The sequence below is a fragment of the Neofelis nebulosa genome, chromosome 17, assembly GCF_028018385.1.
Source record: "Neofelis nebulosa isolate mNeoNeb1 chromosome 17, mNeoNeb1.pri, whole genome shotgun sequence".
Taxonomy (NCBI): Eukaryota; Metazoa; Chordata; class Mammalia; order Carnivora; family Felidae; genus Neofelis; species Neofelis nebulosa.
The window spans coordinates 13,837,292-13,855,344 of NC_080798.1; the positions used below are offsets into that span (position 1 = coordinate 13,837,292).

Below are 18,053 nucleotides of genomic sequence, written 5' to 3' on the forward strand. Positions count from 1 at the left end.
TGGCACAGAGCCAAACACAGAGAGTTTATTGGCCACCTGCTGACCACCTCTCACTTTGAGGGAGTGACTTCCACAGGCTGACCCGCCACGCCCACCCCAGAGGGGCTTCTAGTCCTGGAGGCGTCCTGGCCCAGCCCCTGGGAGAAGGCACTGTAACAGGCGAGGAGGGGGCTGACGGAGCCCCCCCCACCCCCACCCAGGGTAACAGCCTGGAGGAGTGGAGATGGTTGGCTGGAGTCCCGGCCCCAGTATTTCAGAGGGGGCTGGCTGGGGAAGCAGGGTGGCATCCTGCAGCTCCCTGGGCACCCCCCAGAATGGGGCTGCCCCTCGGGGGAGTTGAGGTGGGTGGGGGTGGGCTGGGGCAAGCGGGCCTCACTTCTCGAAGTGGTCCAGGGGGTAGTGCTCGCCGTAGGCCTGGAGGTGCCGGGCCAGGGACTCCTGCTGCTTGCGAAGCTGGGCCGGCATCTCCTGGTACACGTCAGAGAAGAGCAGGTTGGGGTTGGGCTTCGGCTTCCGCTCCGCCTGCTCAAAGGCCTCCATCACCTGTGGAGGGACGTGGGACAGTAGACAGGCAGCCGGCTCCCCACCCCCCACCTGTGGGACCCCATTGAGGGGTCAACCCCCCTGAGCCGCTGCCTTTCCATCTGGACGACGGAGGAGATGAAGACCCAACAGTGCTAAGAACCAGCAGCCAGATCAACACCCCCCAACCCCGGCCTCCCCTCCCCGGCAAGACCAGGCGCTGCACAAAGTACAGGAATCGGTTCAGCCTCTCGGCACGGGCAGAACCAGGCAGTAGGCAGCTCAGAGGGGAGGGAACCGAGGCATGGAGAAGAGGGGGTACGCCACGACGATGTCCTCAGGGCCCGGGCCAGGGTCTGCCCTTACCACTGGGCACACAGCCCTGGCTCCAGACACCCAGGCCGAGGAGGGCGGCACTTGGACCCGAGTGGGACGCTCACAGTGCACATGGATTAAGTCACCTAATCTTAATCACCCTCTGACAGCGACACCCCAGTGTCGCTCTTCAGATAGGAGGGCATGGAGGGCAGGCATCATACCAAGGACACAGCAGAAACGCATGTGCCCAGGCAGCCTGACGCCACAGGCCACGCTTAGAGACATCCCTGGAGCTGTCCCCAAGTCTCCCAGTTCAATGTCCCCCAAACCCAGCCTCTCCATCCCTCCAGAGTTCTTCACCCAGGCACCACCCCAGAACATCCCCCCCACCCCCGCACCGGGGCCTGGGTTCCAACAGAGGGGGGTCCCCACCTTCTTGCGGGACTGCTTTCTCCAGGCCTTCTCCTGCTCGTCGTCCCACCAGCCTCGGCCCTGCAGGTAGTGCCGCAGCCGGGAGATGGGGTGGTCCTGCTTGTCCCAGTAATTGACCTCGTCCACCGAGCGGTACGCCGAGCTGTCGTCACTGGTGCTGTGGTGCCCGATCCTGCCAGCGGGAGGGAGCCCAGGGTCAGGTTGAAGCCCCCCGGTGTGGGTTCAGGAGGGAGGGGGGCGGACTAGGGGAGAAGGGCCGGCACTGGAACAAAGGCAAGGACGGGGAGCCAGTGCGGGGGATGGGGTCATGCTCTGGGGACAGTGACCAGTGCAGGGCAGATGCTGTCAAGGCAGCGAGGAGGACAGGAGGCAGGCACCTGTAGGTCATGGCCTCAATGAGGAAGGGCTGGTTCTCAGCCACGGCCCGCCGCCGGGCCTCCTTGGTGGCGTTGTATACGGCAAACACATCGTTGCCGTCCACGCGGATGGACATGATGCCGTAGCCCGGGCCTCGAGCAGCTGTAGGGACAGAGGCAGGTCAGGCCCCAGGGCTCAGATGAACAGAGTGGGGAGGGGGAAGGAAGGAGAGGGGAGCAAGCAAAGCAGCGTCCCTGTGACCACCCTTGTGCCAGACTCCACAGGGAAAGGACTGGGCAGGATGGGGGGGGGGGGGGGAGCATGAGAGCAGGTGGGGGCGCAGCTCACAGGCCCATACCGATGCCGTCCCCGCGGTACTGCTCAGAGGTGGGCGTGGAGATGGCATAGCCGTTGTTCCGGCAGAAGAAGATGACCGGGCACTCGAGGGTGGCGGCGAAGTTGAAGCCGGCGTGGGCATCCCCCTCACTGGCCGCCCCCTCCCCGAAGTAACAGATGACCACTCTGTTGGCGTTGGCACGCTTGGCCGCATAGGCCGCCCCCACCGCTGCAGGGGGAGAGGGGGCTGAGCGGGGGCAGAGCCACACACTCCCCCCACCAGGCTCTGGCCTCTCAGCCGATGGCCGCTCTGTCCTTCCACTTGGGCGGCCTCCTCTCTGACTCCTAGATGTGCCATTACCCACACCACTGCCCCCTTCAAAACACAGCTAGAATCTGACCCCTTCCCACCTGTTCAGGGCAGAATGCCCACCCAGTCACCTCTTGCAGCCTCCCAGCAGCCTCCTCCCTGGCGCCCCCACCCCACCGCTGGCTCCCACCTGCTCCCCTGGGGCAGCCAGAGGTCAGTTAAAATGTGAACCAGGCTGACATTCCACCCCAGCGACTCTCGCCCTGCCCCCTGCGGCTCCCCTTCCGCTCCAGGCAAAAGTCAAAGGCCCAGATTCCCCTGGATCTGCACCCTCCCCGCAGCTCCCCAGCCCCTCCAGACCTCTCTTACACCTGCCCCACAAGCAAGCAGGCCGTCCAGCAGGCACTTGCCTCAAGATCCCACATGGCTCCCTTCCCCCTACCCCCACCGCAGTCTGTGCTGAAATGTCACCTCTGATGCAACCCAGGCCTTCCTCCCTCACACCTACTCCCTCTGGCTTTAGTAGTCCCTGCGGGACTCCTCACCCGATGCACTTCTCGTGCTACTCCTTCATGCTTACTGTTTGTCTCCTTTCCTCTACCCTGGTGTCAGCCCCAGCGGGACTGGGGTTTCTGTCTCTGGCTCACTGTGCCTAGAATGGTGCCCGTGGAGCAGAGACTTCCTACGTGTGGCCGCTGGGCGGCTTAACAGTACTCAAATGGAAGGTAAGGGCCAGGGCCCAGCCTTACGGAAACCCTGTCCACCTGGAGGGAACGTGCCACCTCCTCTCACAGAGCCACTCTGCCCACTTCCCACTCGCGCTCCTCACACAGAGCACCAGGAGCCAACACATCTGGACGGGTCTGCCAACCAGCCCACTGCTAAGCCCCACCGACACACCAACGCATGTATCTTGGCCACCGCGGAGCAGAGAGCCGCGGCCTAGCCTGGCCCTCGGCCAGACTGTAGGGTCCAGAGGGCAGGGAGCGAGGCTGGGTCCCATGGTCTCTGTGCTGTGTGGGTGCAGGCCTGGCCCCTGAGGGGTCTGCTTCTCAGCTGTCACCTTTGACAAAAGCAACTCGGACCACTCTAGGCACCATGGGCCTCCAGAGTAAGCTTCAGGACAGTCAGGCTCAGAGGACTGAGGCAGAGCAGGGCTGGGGTCAAGAACCCAGCTCTGGCGCCACAGATCCCCACTCGGAGTCCCTGTTCTTCTCGCTACCTGCCAGATGATGCTTTGGCAGGAAGCTGGTGCCCACTCAGTCACACAGTGTTGTTTGTTGCTGAGCGGACAAACGGGACAGGCACACGTTTGGGGAATCAAGAGGGTGGTGGCCATGCCAGCTCAAACCTGCCAAACCGGAGCCCTCCTCTGAAGACAACCAGATGAAGAGTATCTGGAAAGTCTGCAGCCCGGACCAGTGCTCCGACCCCAGCACCAACCGGAAGGACGCCCACAAGGGCTGCAGAAGGGCTGGGGCTTGCACAGGGGTCCGACGCTGGTCTGTGCGTACCAGGCCCGGGCCAAGTCCTCACCCTGCGGGATCTGCGTGGCCAGCGGAGAGGAGATGGTGACGAAGTGGCGCTCCTTGCAGCCATAGTGCACGGGCATCTGGCGCCCCTTGCCCAGGTCGCTCGCGTTGCCATAGCACTGGGCCATGAACAGCTCCAGGGGGTAGTCCCGGTACATTAGCACACCTGGCGAGGAGGAGGCCGTGTGAGCCTGCAGGCGGGGTGGGGGGCAGACCGGCCCTTCCTGCCCGGGCTCCTGCTCCCTATAAAGACAGTCAGGGAAATGGATTCAAGCAGGGGAGGCAGAGTCGAATGCTCATGGGGACCAGGCAGGTGAGCGGACAAAAAAGCACAGGCCTGTCCCAAAAGGGAGGCCACTGTTCTGACCATCTGACTACTGCTCAGGGAAGCCAGATGGCCCAGTTCTTCAAAAGAAGGCAAAATCTGGCTTACTTTTATTTTTTTTTTAAAGAGAAACTACCTGATTTTTATGTTTCAACTAATAAAATTACTTCATAAATTGTCATACGAACCAAATAATACTATTTGTCACACTAGGTCACAACTTCTGAACTAAAGAGCCAATACTCAAACATGTTTACGGCTGTAAAATCCTTTCTTCCAACAAAACCTCACCACCAAACGGAACCGCTCTGGGTGAAGGGGGCCTTGACTGCTAACTCAGAGGACAGGAGCGGGTGGAGATGGCCCTGGGATGAGCAACGACCCACTCTGGCGCCTGAAAAGGGGAATGACTGTCACACCCACACCTGAGGGGCAGCCCTGGGGATCAAGGACCTCCCTGGAAGCACCCAGAACCTGAGCATTACAGAGTAGAGGTGGTACATGCATTTCCGAATCTTTTTCTTTACTGCAGAACCCTTTCTTCGTCTGACAACTTACTGGGGATCACATACCACGGGAGTCACATTTTGTGCAGCGTTAAGCACACCTTCCCCAAATAAGTGCCACGTGAATATAATATTTGGTGCCAAGTGCCTTTATTCGGAGCACTTTTTTCAGACATTAACTTGATCGATCCTCACGACAACCCTCCGAGGGAAGTGGGATTATTCTCCCCATTTACAGATGAGGACACTGAGGTAGGCAGAGCTCCCATAACCGGCGGGCTGGAGCGCTAGTATGGCACATGGCTCACACTTCAGCACGGAGCCTGAGGAAGGGCGGCGGGGGGCTTGTCTGTTTATCTGCTAATGGGGAGCCACCGCCGGGACACGGTGAGTGTGGCCCGGACAACCAGCTCTGCAAGTACGCCCCCCAAAATGAGAGTTGGGGTGAGGGTATTTGGGAAGACTTCAGCCTTCACCTTTCACGTAACTGGATGTGGGATTCTGTCACACAACACAAATTCACACCCAGGGTGGCCACGCTGTACCTAAAACAGATCATAGCGGAGGCGCTCCGCTGAAGCAGAAAAAGGGGGCTGTGTGTGGCGGGGGGCTTCCTCACAGCGTGGTCCAGGGTCCACAGTCCACCCCGGGAGCACCCGCGGTCTGGGGCAGGAGCCGGCGGGAAGTGCGAATCCAGAGTCCTGGGCCCAGGTGGTTCCGCACCAGGAAACCCCAGGTCCAGTGGCAGTTACTGCGCTAGACGGACATGTGCCGCCTCTAAGATCCTTTTTATGAGCCCGGTGCCACGGTCCGCACACCACACGCACTCTTGGTTTATACCAGACAGCCCTGCGTGGGAAGCACCACGGCGGGGGCAGCGCCGGGGCGGAGGAGCGAGGGCTGACTCCGGGAGACCCCTGCTCCCCTCAGGAGGCATGTGGTCTGGGCACAGGGACTCAGCCTCTTCGGCTTCCTACGCCCTGGCACAGACAGGAAACACGACTGCCGGAGGACTCCTTCTTGCAGTGGGGTCGGGGCAGGTGAAATGAGGTCGACCCTCCACTGCTTCCCGCACATGGAACAGCACCTTGGCCTTTAAGACCCCAGTGAGTGTCAGCTATTGTTGTGAGCATCCTCGTTCTCCCCACCTCCAGGTGGGGACTGAGAGAGGCGGGACCGGGTGCAGGTCTGTGTGGCTCCCTCCCCACTGAGCACGCACCCCCTGCCGCTGTCCAGGCGGGACCTTCCTCAGGGGCCTCACCCCGTGAGGGTGCTTCACAACCTCATCTCTCCGCTCCTTCCGTCCTGTCACTCACTCGCTCAGAAGGACGCCAGCTCCTGGCTGGCACTTCCAGGCCCTCCCATCTGCTCTGCTCCCTGAAGGACACAGAGCCTGGAGAGGCCAAGAGAGTCCCGTGCTGCGGACAGGGGTCCCTGTGCATGCCCACCTGTAGCCAGGCCGCCCTCACTGCACACTGCTTGTATCCCTCAGGGCAGGGGCGGCAGTACCATCATTAACTCCACGTTGGAGACCAGAAAATGGAGGCTCCCAGAAAAGAAGCAACTTGCCCCAAATCTGTTAGCTGGTAGCCTGCAGAGCACGGAGCGGTCGGGAGCACGGGCTCTTCACTACAACACTGCCCGGACTCCAGACAGCCCCACAAACTCCTGCCCCTGGCTTGGCTCATTCCTGCTCAGAAAGCTCTTCCTCCGGCTCCTTAGACCTCCCTGGCATCACGCTGCTCCTGGAAGAGCACACAGGGTAGCTAACGTGGGCCTCGCCTTCCCACCGGGAGGGACTGGGCCTGACTCGCCTCCATGGGGACCACAGACCCAGGGCCCCAGCATCTGCTCCGCAGGGCAGACATACCTGCCTCCCGGTACTGGCCAAACACCAGGTCCGTGCTGTCCAGCGCTGCCGCACTCCCCACATGTGTCCCCTCCTCGCCATAGTTGGTCATGTAGAAGGAGATCCGGCCCTGGGGGTGCAGGAGGGCCCGGAGGCCCGGGCTCAGTTATGCTGGGCAATGACAGGGAACCATCCAGATAACTGACCAACTTCTGGAGACTTCATTAATCACCACACACTTCCTGGGCCAGGACAGGTCGGAGTTCCTGTCTTCCTGGAGGGACTGCCAGACTGCTTGAAGCCAGAGCAACAGGGCCATGCGATAGGAGGCCAAGCCGGTTGTCTGGCTCACCAGAGGGGCCTCAAGGTCAAATGCCTGAGCCGAGCAAAGGTGAGGTTTCCAGGCAGAGGCAACAGTAAAGGCCATAAGGCCAGAATGGCTGGGGCATAAAGTGGGAGGGGTGGGGACAGACCAACAGGGAGAGGCAGTGCCCAGGACCATAGTGAATGATCTGCATCCTGGACTTTACCCTGAGAACTGTACCCACGGTTCTTCTCAAGGGAGCAACATTTTAGAAAGGTCTCTCTGGCTGCCATGTGGAAAACGGACGGTGGAGACAGGACGGAGTGCAGCCAGCCAGGCCAGAAGGGGCGGTGGCCCGGGAGGGGCAGGGGGCAGGCAGAGGAGCTGCTGGGCGAGCCTTAAGAAGCAGAGTCAGAGTGCCAGGGAGCGGCAGACCCTACAGGCTGGCCACACCGATGCCCTGGCCGGCTCCTTTCTCCTGGGCCCCCCAATCCTAGAGCCTGGAAAAGCCAGGTTCCCAATCTCCCCTACAGAGGTGACCGCGGGACACAGATCTAGCCAGAGACTTAAGGAGAAGTCTGCTTTTGCTTTCTCGACAAAAGGGCCCACGGGAGCTAGAGCCAGGCCTTCTTCCCGCCCTGCACACGGCCATGAGGCCAGACCTGTGGCAGCCGTCTTGCGAAAATGAGGCAATAAGTGCGGAATGAAAGCCAACTCGCCCACGATGGGGGAGCAGAAAGGTAGGAAGTCTGGCTTCCTGACACGGTGCTGAGCAGCAGAATGGATTTCTAGGGTAAATGAGACAGGAGAAAGTGATGGCGGGGTGGAGAGAAAGGAGCAGGGATGAGATGCAGGTCTCTGGTTTGGGCAAATGGTGGGTGGCGGCAACCTCCACTGAGAAACGGCCTGAGGGAGGAAGATGCCGAGGTCATGTCTGGACAGGCTGAATTTGGTGTGGGACATCCCAGGCAAGAAGCCAAGTAGATCTGGGGCTACGAGGTAGAGTCTGGCTGGCGATCTGGGGCACCCCTGGCACACAGACAGAACTGAGCTCCCCAGGACCACGTGTAAAGTGAAAGAGCTCACGCCGGGACGCAAGGGACGGCCACCGCCCAGTCCTCATGCGTTCTGCAGGCCTGGCTTCCTGTCATGGCGGGAGAATAGATGAATAGTGCTAGTGCTTTCTTCTAAGTGGGGAGCCAATTAAAAGTTAATGGGCCTCCCAGAGCCGAGTGGGCAGATGCTGGGTGCTGAAGGCCTGGGAGGGCTGTCAAGGGTGGTGTGGGGAGGAGCCTGCGCACCCTCCCATCCAGGAAAACAGGGCCTGGCGAGTGGCAGAGGTCGCTGGTTGCCTACCCAGTATCCTATCCCTCTTCCTGTTTGTTAACAGAGATCTCATTCCACAGGCAGCAACCGCCCAGATGAAGAGACCACAGTGCGGCCTCCTTGCAGCTGAGAGCAACCTATGCAGTGTCAGATGCTACTGGGTGGGGCTACCTGCAAAGTTCTAGAAAGGTGGGTATGGGAAGACAGCTGAGATACGCCACGTCTGACCTGTCACTTTCCTTCCACTTCCTGCCTAGAACGAGGTGGGATGGAGGGAGCTTCAGTGGCTACTTGGATCATGAAGGATCTAGAAGCCAAAGCTGGGTATCCAGTGACATCATGGGGCCACCATACCAGCCCCAGACCACCTGTTTTTAGACTTCTTTGATGCAAGATAGAAAACCTAGCAATCTGTTTAAACTACTGCATTTGTTTTTGTTGGGACTCGGGTGGGAGGGGCCTGGGGAGGTCTGGTACTTACAGCTCAACGGAAGCCTAGCTAGCACAAGCTGAGCCTTGACGGGTGAGTTGATCTTACTGAGGCCTTCTCTGTGGCAGTCAATGGCCAAGGGGCTTTATGCGCTGGGCCTCACAGAAGTGAGGATTGATAGCCCCAACCTCGCCATCCCCCCTTTTGAATATACTGAAGAAACTAAGGCAAAGATAAGAAAAATCTCCTGCCCAAAGTCACACCTCTGATTGAACCCACATCCACTGGATTCCAAAGCCCCTGTTTATGTAGCCCACACAGGCATGAAGGGACCCAGGCACGCTGAGGCAGGGGAGGGATGGCCTGGCCCGGCGGTAAGGCTGTGGAGAGGGGAGCAGAGAGGGAGCGAGGCCACAGTGGAACAGGAAGGGCCAGACCTGACCCTGTGGGCTGGGGGAGCCCAGGGAAGTTTCTGGGCAGGTTTCAGGGCAAAGGTACTTACTACTCTGCCTTGGAGAACCCATACCCAGTGCCCTGTGAGTGGGAGAGTGGGAGAGTCTGCTCGGTCCTGTCCTACAGAACAGTGGGCCTTATGCTTTAGTCCACAGGGGGATGGCCTGGGGGCTTAACATAAATGCAGGCTCTCAAGCCCACCCCTACCCCTGACCCAGCACAAAGGCCCACCACCCACCATTCTTCTCCCCCTTTCCAACAGGAACCCCAGAGCCCTGGGAAGGACGGATTCCACTGCTCTCTTCACTTGGTTCCTGGGGATGAGAGCATGGTCCTCCTGGCTGGGGACTGGTTGAAGGCAGGGTCTGTGACCAAAGCCCGGACAGTGAGCATTGGCCCTGGACTTTTGCTGGAACATTAGGCAGCAGACACTCTCTTTCCACTGCTCAGCAGAGAGGATAATCATTGGGAGGCTGACAGGGTTATGATAAATAGGGTTATGATATACGATAAAGCTAATATTTACTGAGTGCTGGCTGAACGTCAGTTTCACTCTTTTTAAGGCCATCACATGTGCCACTGTCAATCCTTAAGCCAATGGCATGAAGTAAGTACAGACGAGAAAACTGAAGACCTGACAGATTAAGCAACTTTCCCAGGGCCGCAGAGCCACAGAGTGACAGATGAAGACGTTGGTTGCACAGTCCTGCTCCAGAGCCCACCCCCTGATCCCTTCTCTGCCACTTCTCCTCAAGCCTAAACCTTCAGAAACGACTGCTGCCTAATAATGAAGGAAGCCAGGGTGAAAGAGAGTAGAAAAGACACTGGGAGAAAAGAAATGGGTCTGAGAACATCGAGGCCCCTGGATCCAGCTGTGCCTGAAACCGGACCTTCTGAACTTGGAAATTATTTGAGTCAATAAATTGCCTCTTTGTTAACACTGCTTTGATTGGGTCTCTGCCCACTGACACAAACACTGCTGAGGCTCACGGCACATCTGACACAGGCAAACCAGGAAGCACAGAGGGTCACCCTGTTTCTCAGGGCTGTGAGCTCCCAAGGGGAAGGCCCATCAGGTACTCTCTGCCTGTACTCTCTCGGCACAGCCAGGCCACCAGCCAGGTGACAGGAGGTATTTTTAGTGATCTGGTCCATCCTTCTGCCCGTGGGCAGTACCCTTCCCACACTCTCCCTCCAGAACACCAAGAGAGAACCCCAACAACTTTAAGGATTCCAAGACAAAGGATCTCCATTCTACCCTCTCCTCCTTGGGAGTTATCTTCTGGCCCGAACACAGGCAGGGCGACCTCAGGTAATTCCAAGCCTCCCTCCCCAGCCTGTCTCCACGCACCTGCCGCTGGGACTCGTAGAGGATGCGGTCCATGGTGTTGAGCAGAGTCATGCTCTTGTAGAACTTGAGCACCGTCTCCTGGGGCAGCTGCAGGTGGAGGCACAGACAGATGTAGGCCAGGTGGGACCAGAGAGGAGATGGACAAGGGGTCTGGGTGTGGGAGGCACAGGGTGGGAAGGAGGGGGCCTCTCACGTGGGGATCCTCGCTGGGGTTGATGATCTGGCCCTGCCGGTCCATGACGCGATAGACGGGGATCCCAGAGATGACATTGGGCTGGATGAATTCTAGCTTGTCTACAAACTCCGCCGAGGCCCCGGGGAACTGGGGCTTGTCATCCAGGGATGGAAAGTGCTGCTGCTCCTGCCTCCGGGGGTGCTGGGGAGAGAGGAGGGTGAGGGTGAGGGTGAGGGTGGGGGTGGGGAGACCCATGTCAGGAGCAGCAGAGGTTCCCCTGGCTCAACCTCATAGAGGCAGGCAGTATGGGCAGGCCCCAGAGGACCCTGAGGCCTGATGCACAGGGTACAGATCCCAGCTCTGCCACTTTCTCGATGCATGACCTTGGGCAAGTTACTAGAACTTCTTTATGTCTCAGTGCCTCATCTGTAAAACTGGGGCGAAAATAACATCTAACCCACAGGGTAGTTGTAAACACTAAATGGTCCAATAAAGTAGCAGGCCGATCAAGAACTGGCAGCTGTTACATCAGAGGCCCAGACGCTTCACCCTGGCATTCAAGGCCTCCCCAGTCTGGCCAGATATACCCTCTCTCAGTCTCCCACCGCCATCGCAGGCATCGCAGGCACGCCCTCCCCCAGCACCCTCGAATCAGCCAGACAGGCTCTTCGCTGACCCTGTACAAGCAGGCAGCCACCCAGAATTGAGTAAGTCTGTGAGCTCTGAAGTGTCAGCCTGCCTGGGTTCAAACCCTTTGCTGGGTGACCACAGGAAAGCGACTTCCCTTTTGCACCTCTCTCCCTTCCCATCTGTAAAAGGGAGGCGACCTCACAGACATGTCGTGAGGCTCAGGTGAGATCATCCACATGAAACAGTGCTTGTATACTTGTAAGTCGTACAGCAAACACTCAGACAAGTATGGATTATCACTTCGACCACCACATGACTACACTTGGCTCTTTCCTAGAATGTCTCCCCACCCCCGCCGCCCGCCAACTTCCATGCTTCAGTGGCCTCTCCATTCCAGTCCTAACCCCCACCCTCCAGGCCCAGACTGACTCATTCAACAAATATTTGAGCACCTGCTTTGTTCCAAGCCCCGTGCTAGGTTTGGGGGACCTTACAGAAGTCAGACATCTGTCACTGCTGCCCAGCAGGGAAGACAGCTGCTGAACAAGTACAGCTGAGGCTGAGTCGTATTCGCCCAGGAGAAGCCTTGAGTGCGGCAGAATGGAAAGGAGCCAGGCTTCTCTGAGGAAGCAGCATGAAAGCAGGAGAGCTGGAGGACAGCTAGGAGTCAGGGCAAGAGCACCAGAGGCCGGGGGCACAGAACACGCAAAAGGCAGGACATGAGGGATGGCATGTCACTTGCGGAACCTAGAAGGAGTTCAGAGTGGCTGGTGGGGGGCATACCACCTCCTCAGCGGGCTGGGAAAGCCCTGGAAAAGGCCATGCGAAGCCTCAGGCACTGCAGGGTGAGAGCCCACCCCACTTGTCAGCTCTGGAGCTGGGCAGCCGTGAACTGGTCTCTCGTCTTGGTGCTGCTCCCCTTTCTCAAGCACCTGTGGGCTGGCAGCTGAGCTCTGTTCCCACAATCTCACTGAGCCCTCAGCGCATGTCTGAGGCAGAGACTCTCTGCCGTGGCCCTTGAGGACTGAGGAAGCGGAGATACTGAAGGAGGTAAAATCACCTGCACCAGAGCTAAAAGTGGGTAAGTCAAGACTGGGCTTCCATCCCAGGCGGGGCAGGCATTCAGACCCCCAAGCCACGCTCCTAACCCAACAGCCACAGCTGACCCGGTTTCCACCACCTACAGCTCACTTCCCGTGACCGCTAGCGATTGTGGCTTCACCTCCAAGAGGAGCCAGACAAGAATAACCCAGTTTGCCATGCACTGGATCTCACACGTGTGCACCCAAGTGTGTCCCCCACTCCTCCTCCTCTAATTGCGGAGAAGCATCCAAGGATCCAGCGGGGGAGCGTGAGCACCAGTGCATTTATCTGCATTTATGGTTGTGAGGAAATAGAGGAAATTACACTCTCAACGGCAGGGCAGGTCCAAGCCTGCCAACAGCATGGCAGACTTCCCCTCCGCTCGCAGGGGAAGCGGCTGAGCGCTTGCAGCCCGGGCGTCCCCCTGCTGAGCACCCACGGCCGGACCTCTCCGTCCACCCAGAGGATCAACTGTCTGCCTCCCACACAAATCACAAACTCCCGGAGGGCGGGGAGCCTGTCTGGGTTGGTTTACACAGCAGGCACTCAACAGGCCATTATTGAAGGGACGGATGAATGAGCGGTTAAGTTCACGGGCTTTGGAGGCTGACCGACCTGGGTGCCGGTATCTTAGCTTGCCCAGTAGCTCTACGCAAAACACACTGTCCCTGCGAGGTTCCTCATCTGTAAGAAGGCTGCATGGGGCTGTTGTGAAAAGTTCCTGAGACACACAAAGGGCTCAGCACAGGCCTGGGACACATTATGAGCTTGGTAGAAAGGGAAAAAACCCAAATCTGACAGGTAGGAAACGGGGAACACAAAGTGGCTGGCACTTTGGGAAGAGCTGGAGCGAAGGATGGGCAGCACCGCGAACAGGACCATAGCAGAAGACAGACCATGGAAGACAAGGGCTTTAGGTGAGGGGCCCACAGGGGGCAGAGGACAGGGTTACAGGCTGAGAACAGACTGGGCTGTTAGGACAGGACTCTGCCTGCCTCCAGAGGCTGGAGAGCCGCCATCAGGGCACCCCGGCGCACCCCCGCTCTGGACTGGGGCCTTGTGGGCTTGGGGGAGGGGGACCTTCCTTCCTGGGCCCGAGGAGATGCTGGAGTACCTACCCCAGGGTTACCGAGCTGACTGGGTGAGAGGCCAGCCACAAGGAAATGCAATCCATGGGAGGGGTGGTAAAACGCCAGAGGAAGGATGTGACTCCACCTACTTTTTCCTCAGATTTTGGCGGGGGCAGGGGTGGGTTTGTGCCGGTGGCCAGTAACTGACAATGGCAGAGGCTACCAAGCCTTGCTGCCACATCCCCTCCCACCACACTGGAAACAGGCCAGCTCTGGGTGGTCCGGTCTGCCCTGCAGGTACTGGGGTGCCCCCATGGAGCCACTCCCTCTGGCACCAAGGCTAAGGTTAAGACTCCCAGCGGAGTAGCCTGCTGCCTCCTGGCTGTGTACCTAAAGCTCCCTGAGCCTGTTTCCTCCTCCATGAACAGTGGGATGAGTAACTATCTCAAGGGTCACCAGGAGGATTAAACGAGTCAATGTGTGCGGAGTGTTCAGCCCAGTGCCCGGGACATAACGAACACTCAGCAATTACGAGCAGCTAACAAGCATATCTGATGATCGCTATTGTCTAGCAGGTAGCTACCAAATAGTCCACGCGGGGCCCTGTACAGGCTGGAGATGAGAGAGTGAGATGGGTGACAACACTGAACACACAGGTGACAACTGGGGGCAGGACAGACTGGTGGTCAGCCACACAGCAGGGTAGCATGAGGGCCTCTCTCCCTTTCCGGCAGCGTCACCTTGGCTCCCTGAACCTGCGTCCCCTTGTGGAAATGACAAGAATTACTACCACAGGTCTGGGGTGACGTGGGTACAGAGCACCTGCTATGGCTCTAGGGGGGAACTTTTGCTACCAGCATCAGAGGGCACATGAGGAAAATCTTTCTGGAGAAGGGGAGTCACGCCAACCTGCTGGACCAGCAGGGGTGACCAGGCAGAGGCTAGGGGGAGGAAGGCGTCAGTCCCCGGGAACTACCAAGGCTGAGGCAAGAGGGGAGAGCCTGGCAGTGTGGGACCCTGGGGACCAGTAAGGCTGCAGCACGTTAATAACAGTAACTCGTTAGTAACAACAGCTAAGTCGGGGCCACACAACACACTTCCTGGTGCCAATATGCTCTCCGCACCCGGTGAGGCAGGCACTATTGTCTCACCTCAGTACAACAGGGGTGGCCCTGAGGCTCAGGGGGGTTAAGTGACTCGTCTAAGGGCAGGGAGATCATAAGGGGTGATGTCAGCATGCGAAGCCAGCCAGCCTGACTACAGCTGCCTGAGGAGGCTGGAGAGAAAGGTGGGGTCCAGCCGTGGAAGGTTTTGTGGATGGTGCCGGTTAACCGAGTCCTCTGTATCGAGGGAGCCAGGGCCCCCCCAAACCCAGGGGCTTTAGCAGCACTATGCCCCCCGAGGCACTGCAAGTGGAAGGCCCTGAGGGAGGCCAACCTTTCCTGACCATACCAGATTTACTGTCCCTGGAGAAAAATTACAGCCCCCATTTCCTGAGACCTTACTGAGTGCTTGGGAAATGTGGTAACTGCTTCCTAGGAACCATCTCCTTTCACCTTCCCATCTCTCTGAGAGAAGTACTGCCGCTGCCCCATTTTACAGGTGGACACTGGTGTTGGGGCCAGGAAAGCTTCTCCGAGCAAGTGGCCTGTCAGCCGACATCAAAGGACCATAGTCCTACAAAGGCCTTCAGGTGGAAGGAGCTCATCCACAGGAGGGAAAAAGGGCCAGTGGGGCTGAGGCGCAGGGAGGGAAGGGCACGGGAGGCTGAGGCTGGCGCCTCCACACCAGCATCTCACCAGACCCAAGGGCCCCAGGCAGAAGCTGGGGACACGTGCCAAGACCAGATGGAGCAGGATACTGCAAGACTTAAACCGAAGCCCAATCGCTTCTCCTGGCAGCCTGGTACTGTGAGGAGAAACGGGGCTTTAGAGTCCTGAACTCCAAGTTCAGACCTCACCCCGTGAGCCTCAGTTTCCCCACTCATGTCAGGAGAAAACTACCAATACCTTGGCATGTGACTGTATTACATATAATAACGGTGTGTAAACCACGAAGGGCTTCCTGATGTGAAAAAAAAGAATCCGGGGGCGGCGGGGGGGGGGGGGGGGGGGGGGAAGCTCAAGACACCAGCCAAGAGGGAGATGGACCCATACGGTTAGAAGACCAGTAATGACCATCTCCATTCATGCCTCAACACACACTGGGCACCGCCACTTGGAGATACTGCACAGGGCACTAGAGCACTGGAGTCCCCAACAGGCTGCCCCCGGACAGCGGGGTCAGAGAAACAACATCCCTGACAATTCACACAGACTGAGCTCAAGGTGTCCCCTGACTTCCAAGAGTAGAGACTCCAGTCACCCCACTTGCTATGCTCAGAGAAGTGAAATGACTTGGACAGGGTCCCACTTGCTTCTTGGGGTGGTGGCTGAGAAACCAACTCAGGACTCCCTGACAATTAAGTTGCCTCTCTCCTCTTTTCCCTGAGCACTAAAACACCGGCCATCAACTGCAGGGGGAAGGGAGGGAGAATCAGGCAGACACCTCCCGAGCAACGGGGTGTTCAGTCAAGAACATGGTGAAAGGAGAGGCAAGAAGGCAGAGATGGAAGTCAGGCAGCCCCGGCCTTTCTCCCAACCCAGCCTGCCCCACGACCCATCCATCCACTACAACACAGCCTTTCAACCTTCCCCCAAACTACTATCCCTGGGATCTGCCTTGATCCGCAAAGACTGCACCACCCAAGACGGCAGCCACCAGCCACGTGTGGCTATTTAGACTGATGAAAATTAAATGAAAACTTCAGTTCCTGAGCCATACTAACCACATTCTGAGTGCTCAGTAGCCATGTGTAGCCAGCAGCTACTGTACTGGACAGCACAAATCTAGAACGCGGTCATCATCGCAAAATGTTCTAGTGGGCAGCTCCGGGTCTACAATTTGCCTTAACTAAATGCTCCTACTCCTTCCCTCCACTCAAAAAAGGCTCCTTTTGGGGCGCCTGGGTGGCGCAGTCGGTTAAGCGTCCGACTTCAGCCAGGTCACGATCTCGCGGTCCGTGAGTTCGAGCCCCGCGTCAGGCTCTGGGCTGATGGCTCAGAGCCTGGAGCCTGTTTCCGATTCTGTGTCTCCCTCTCTCTCTGCCCCTCCCCCGTTCGTGCTCTGTCTCTCTCTGTCCCAAAAATAAATAAAAAATGTTGAAAAAAAAATTATTAAAAAAAAAAAAAAAAAAAAAGCAAAAAAGGCTCCTTTTTATTCTTAGAAAGAAAAGAAAAGCAAGCGGGAGAAATAAAAGTGGGGGAGAACAAACAGGAACTCTAAAAGCGTCGGACTCTTGGTTTCCGCTCAGGTCACGATATCACGGTTTGTGGGTTCGAGCCCCGCATCAGGCTCCACACTGACGGTATGGGAGCCTGTCTGGGTTTCTCTCTCTCCCTCTCTGCCCCTCCCCTGCTCCCACTCTCTCTCTCTCAAAATGAAAATAAACCTAAAAAAAAAAAAAGTAGGTACTCTGAAAGAGCTGCTCCAAAAAAATCCCCCATCCTATTATACCCCCACAAAATAAAGAAGGGGAATCAAGAGAGAAAGGTAGCAGGGAGACTGAGCCTGGAAGGAAGAAGATTTAATCAGCCATAAATGACCTTTCCCTACTTTCTGCCCCAGTCCTCCCCACTGCCAGCCAATGGACTATTTGGACTGAGATCAGCCCTGCAGATCTGATTGCTCAGGGAAAAAAAAAAAAAGGCCACAAAGCATAGCCCAAAGGCAGGAGGCTGCCCCACCCCCAGCCTGCTCCAGCAGCCCTTTCAGAATTACCTGCTTCAAGTGACTCCATTTCCAGTCTATGTCCCCTCCCCTCACCCCTGGCCCATCCTCTTCACCCTCCTCCTACCTGAAGGGTCTTCCCACAGATTTTATCTTCCTTTACTAAAGGATTAGGGATCAGGGGGTCAGACCCAACCCCACAAGATCTTGATAGATTTCCCTACAAGGGCCCTCACCAATCCAGGTCCTCTCAAGGTCACCTCCTTTCTTCTCCTGGTCGCCAAGGTCAGTTTCTGTCCCTTCCCTCCACCCTCACTTTCCACAGTGACCAACATTGCTATTGCCCTTATCAAATACCAGGTTCAGGTCTTAGCACTTGACACATTTGAATTTTACTACGACCCTATGAGGTGGTCACTGTTAGCATTTTAGAAAGGGGGAAATGCATCCCCTTGGAGAGATCCAGAGGAGCAGTCCTTTGCCCAAGACCACACAGCTGGAAAGCTGTGATTAGGAATATGAACTCACTTTCTGAAACATTACTCTCCTATCTGTGAAATTTTAGTTCATGGCTCTTCCGCAGCCCAATGCCTCTCTCCCTCTAAACGGGCTTCCAGCTAGATCTCTGCTGTGTGAACTTACTATCAGCAGCATCAACCCAAAGGGATTCTAACCCTTTTGAAAAGAATTGAGGCATTTCTCAAGTGCGACTCAGAAACGTGGGCAAGGCGGTGCCCTGTCTGGATCTCTCTCCCTCCTCTTCTCCCTTAGTTAATCCGGCAAAATTTTATTGATCGCCTGGTCTCCTGTGTTGAGTGACAAAAACGGACAAGGTTCCTGTTCTGGCATTAGATCAAGGACACAGGATCAAAAGACTTTGTTACGCAATTATTTCTAAAATCAGAACAGTAGTAAAGGAACAGGGAAATGAAGAGTACTATAAAAGCCCGCGCTGGGGGACCTGATCTCTTTCCTC

The 18,053-nt window shown here is 57.3% G+C and overlaps 1 protein-coding gene and 1 long non-coding RNA gene across 2 annotated transcripts in view; one reads left to right on the forward strand and one right to left on the reverse strand.

Moving 5' to 3' along the window:
• BCKDHA (branched chain keto acid dehydrogenase E1 subunit alpha) overlaps positions 1-18,053 on the reverse strand; it is an 18,581-nt gene continuing 528 nt past the window's right edge. Inside the window, exons 2-9 of the mRNA XM_058709647.1 lie at positions 10,545-10,727; positions 10,352-10,438; positions 6,509-6,617; positions 3,812-3,973; positions 1,988-2,194; positions 1,650-1,791; positions 1,273-1,444; positions 1-543 (exon numbers count right to left, since the gene is read on the reverse strand). Coding sequence (XP_058565630.1) covers positions 373-543; positions 1,273-1,444; positions 1,650-1,791; positions 1,988-2,194; positions 3,812-3,973; positions 6,509-6,617; positions 10,352-10,438; positions 10,545-10,727 — 1,233 coding nt within the window. The 3' untranslated portion in view covers positions 1-372. The remainder of the gene's footprint in view (positions 544-1,272; positions 1,445-1,649; positions 1,792-1,987; positions 2,195-3,811; positions 3,974-6,508; positions 6,618-10,351; positions 10,439-10,544; positions 10,728-18,053) is intronic.
• Positions 6,994-9,938, forward strand: LOC131500434 (uncharacterized). Its single transcript, XR_009256281.1, has 3 exons — positions 6,994-7,531; positions 8,198-8,306; positions 9,564-9,938. It is a non-coding gene; the product is annotated as an uncharacterized LOC131500434 (long non-coding RNA).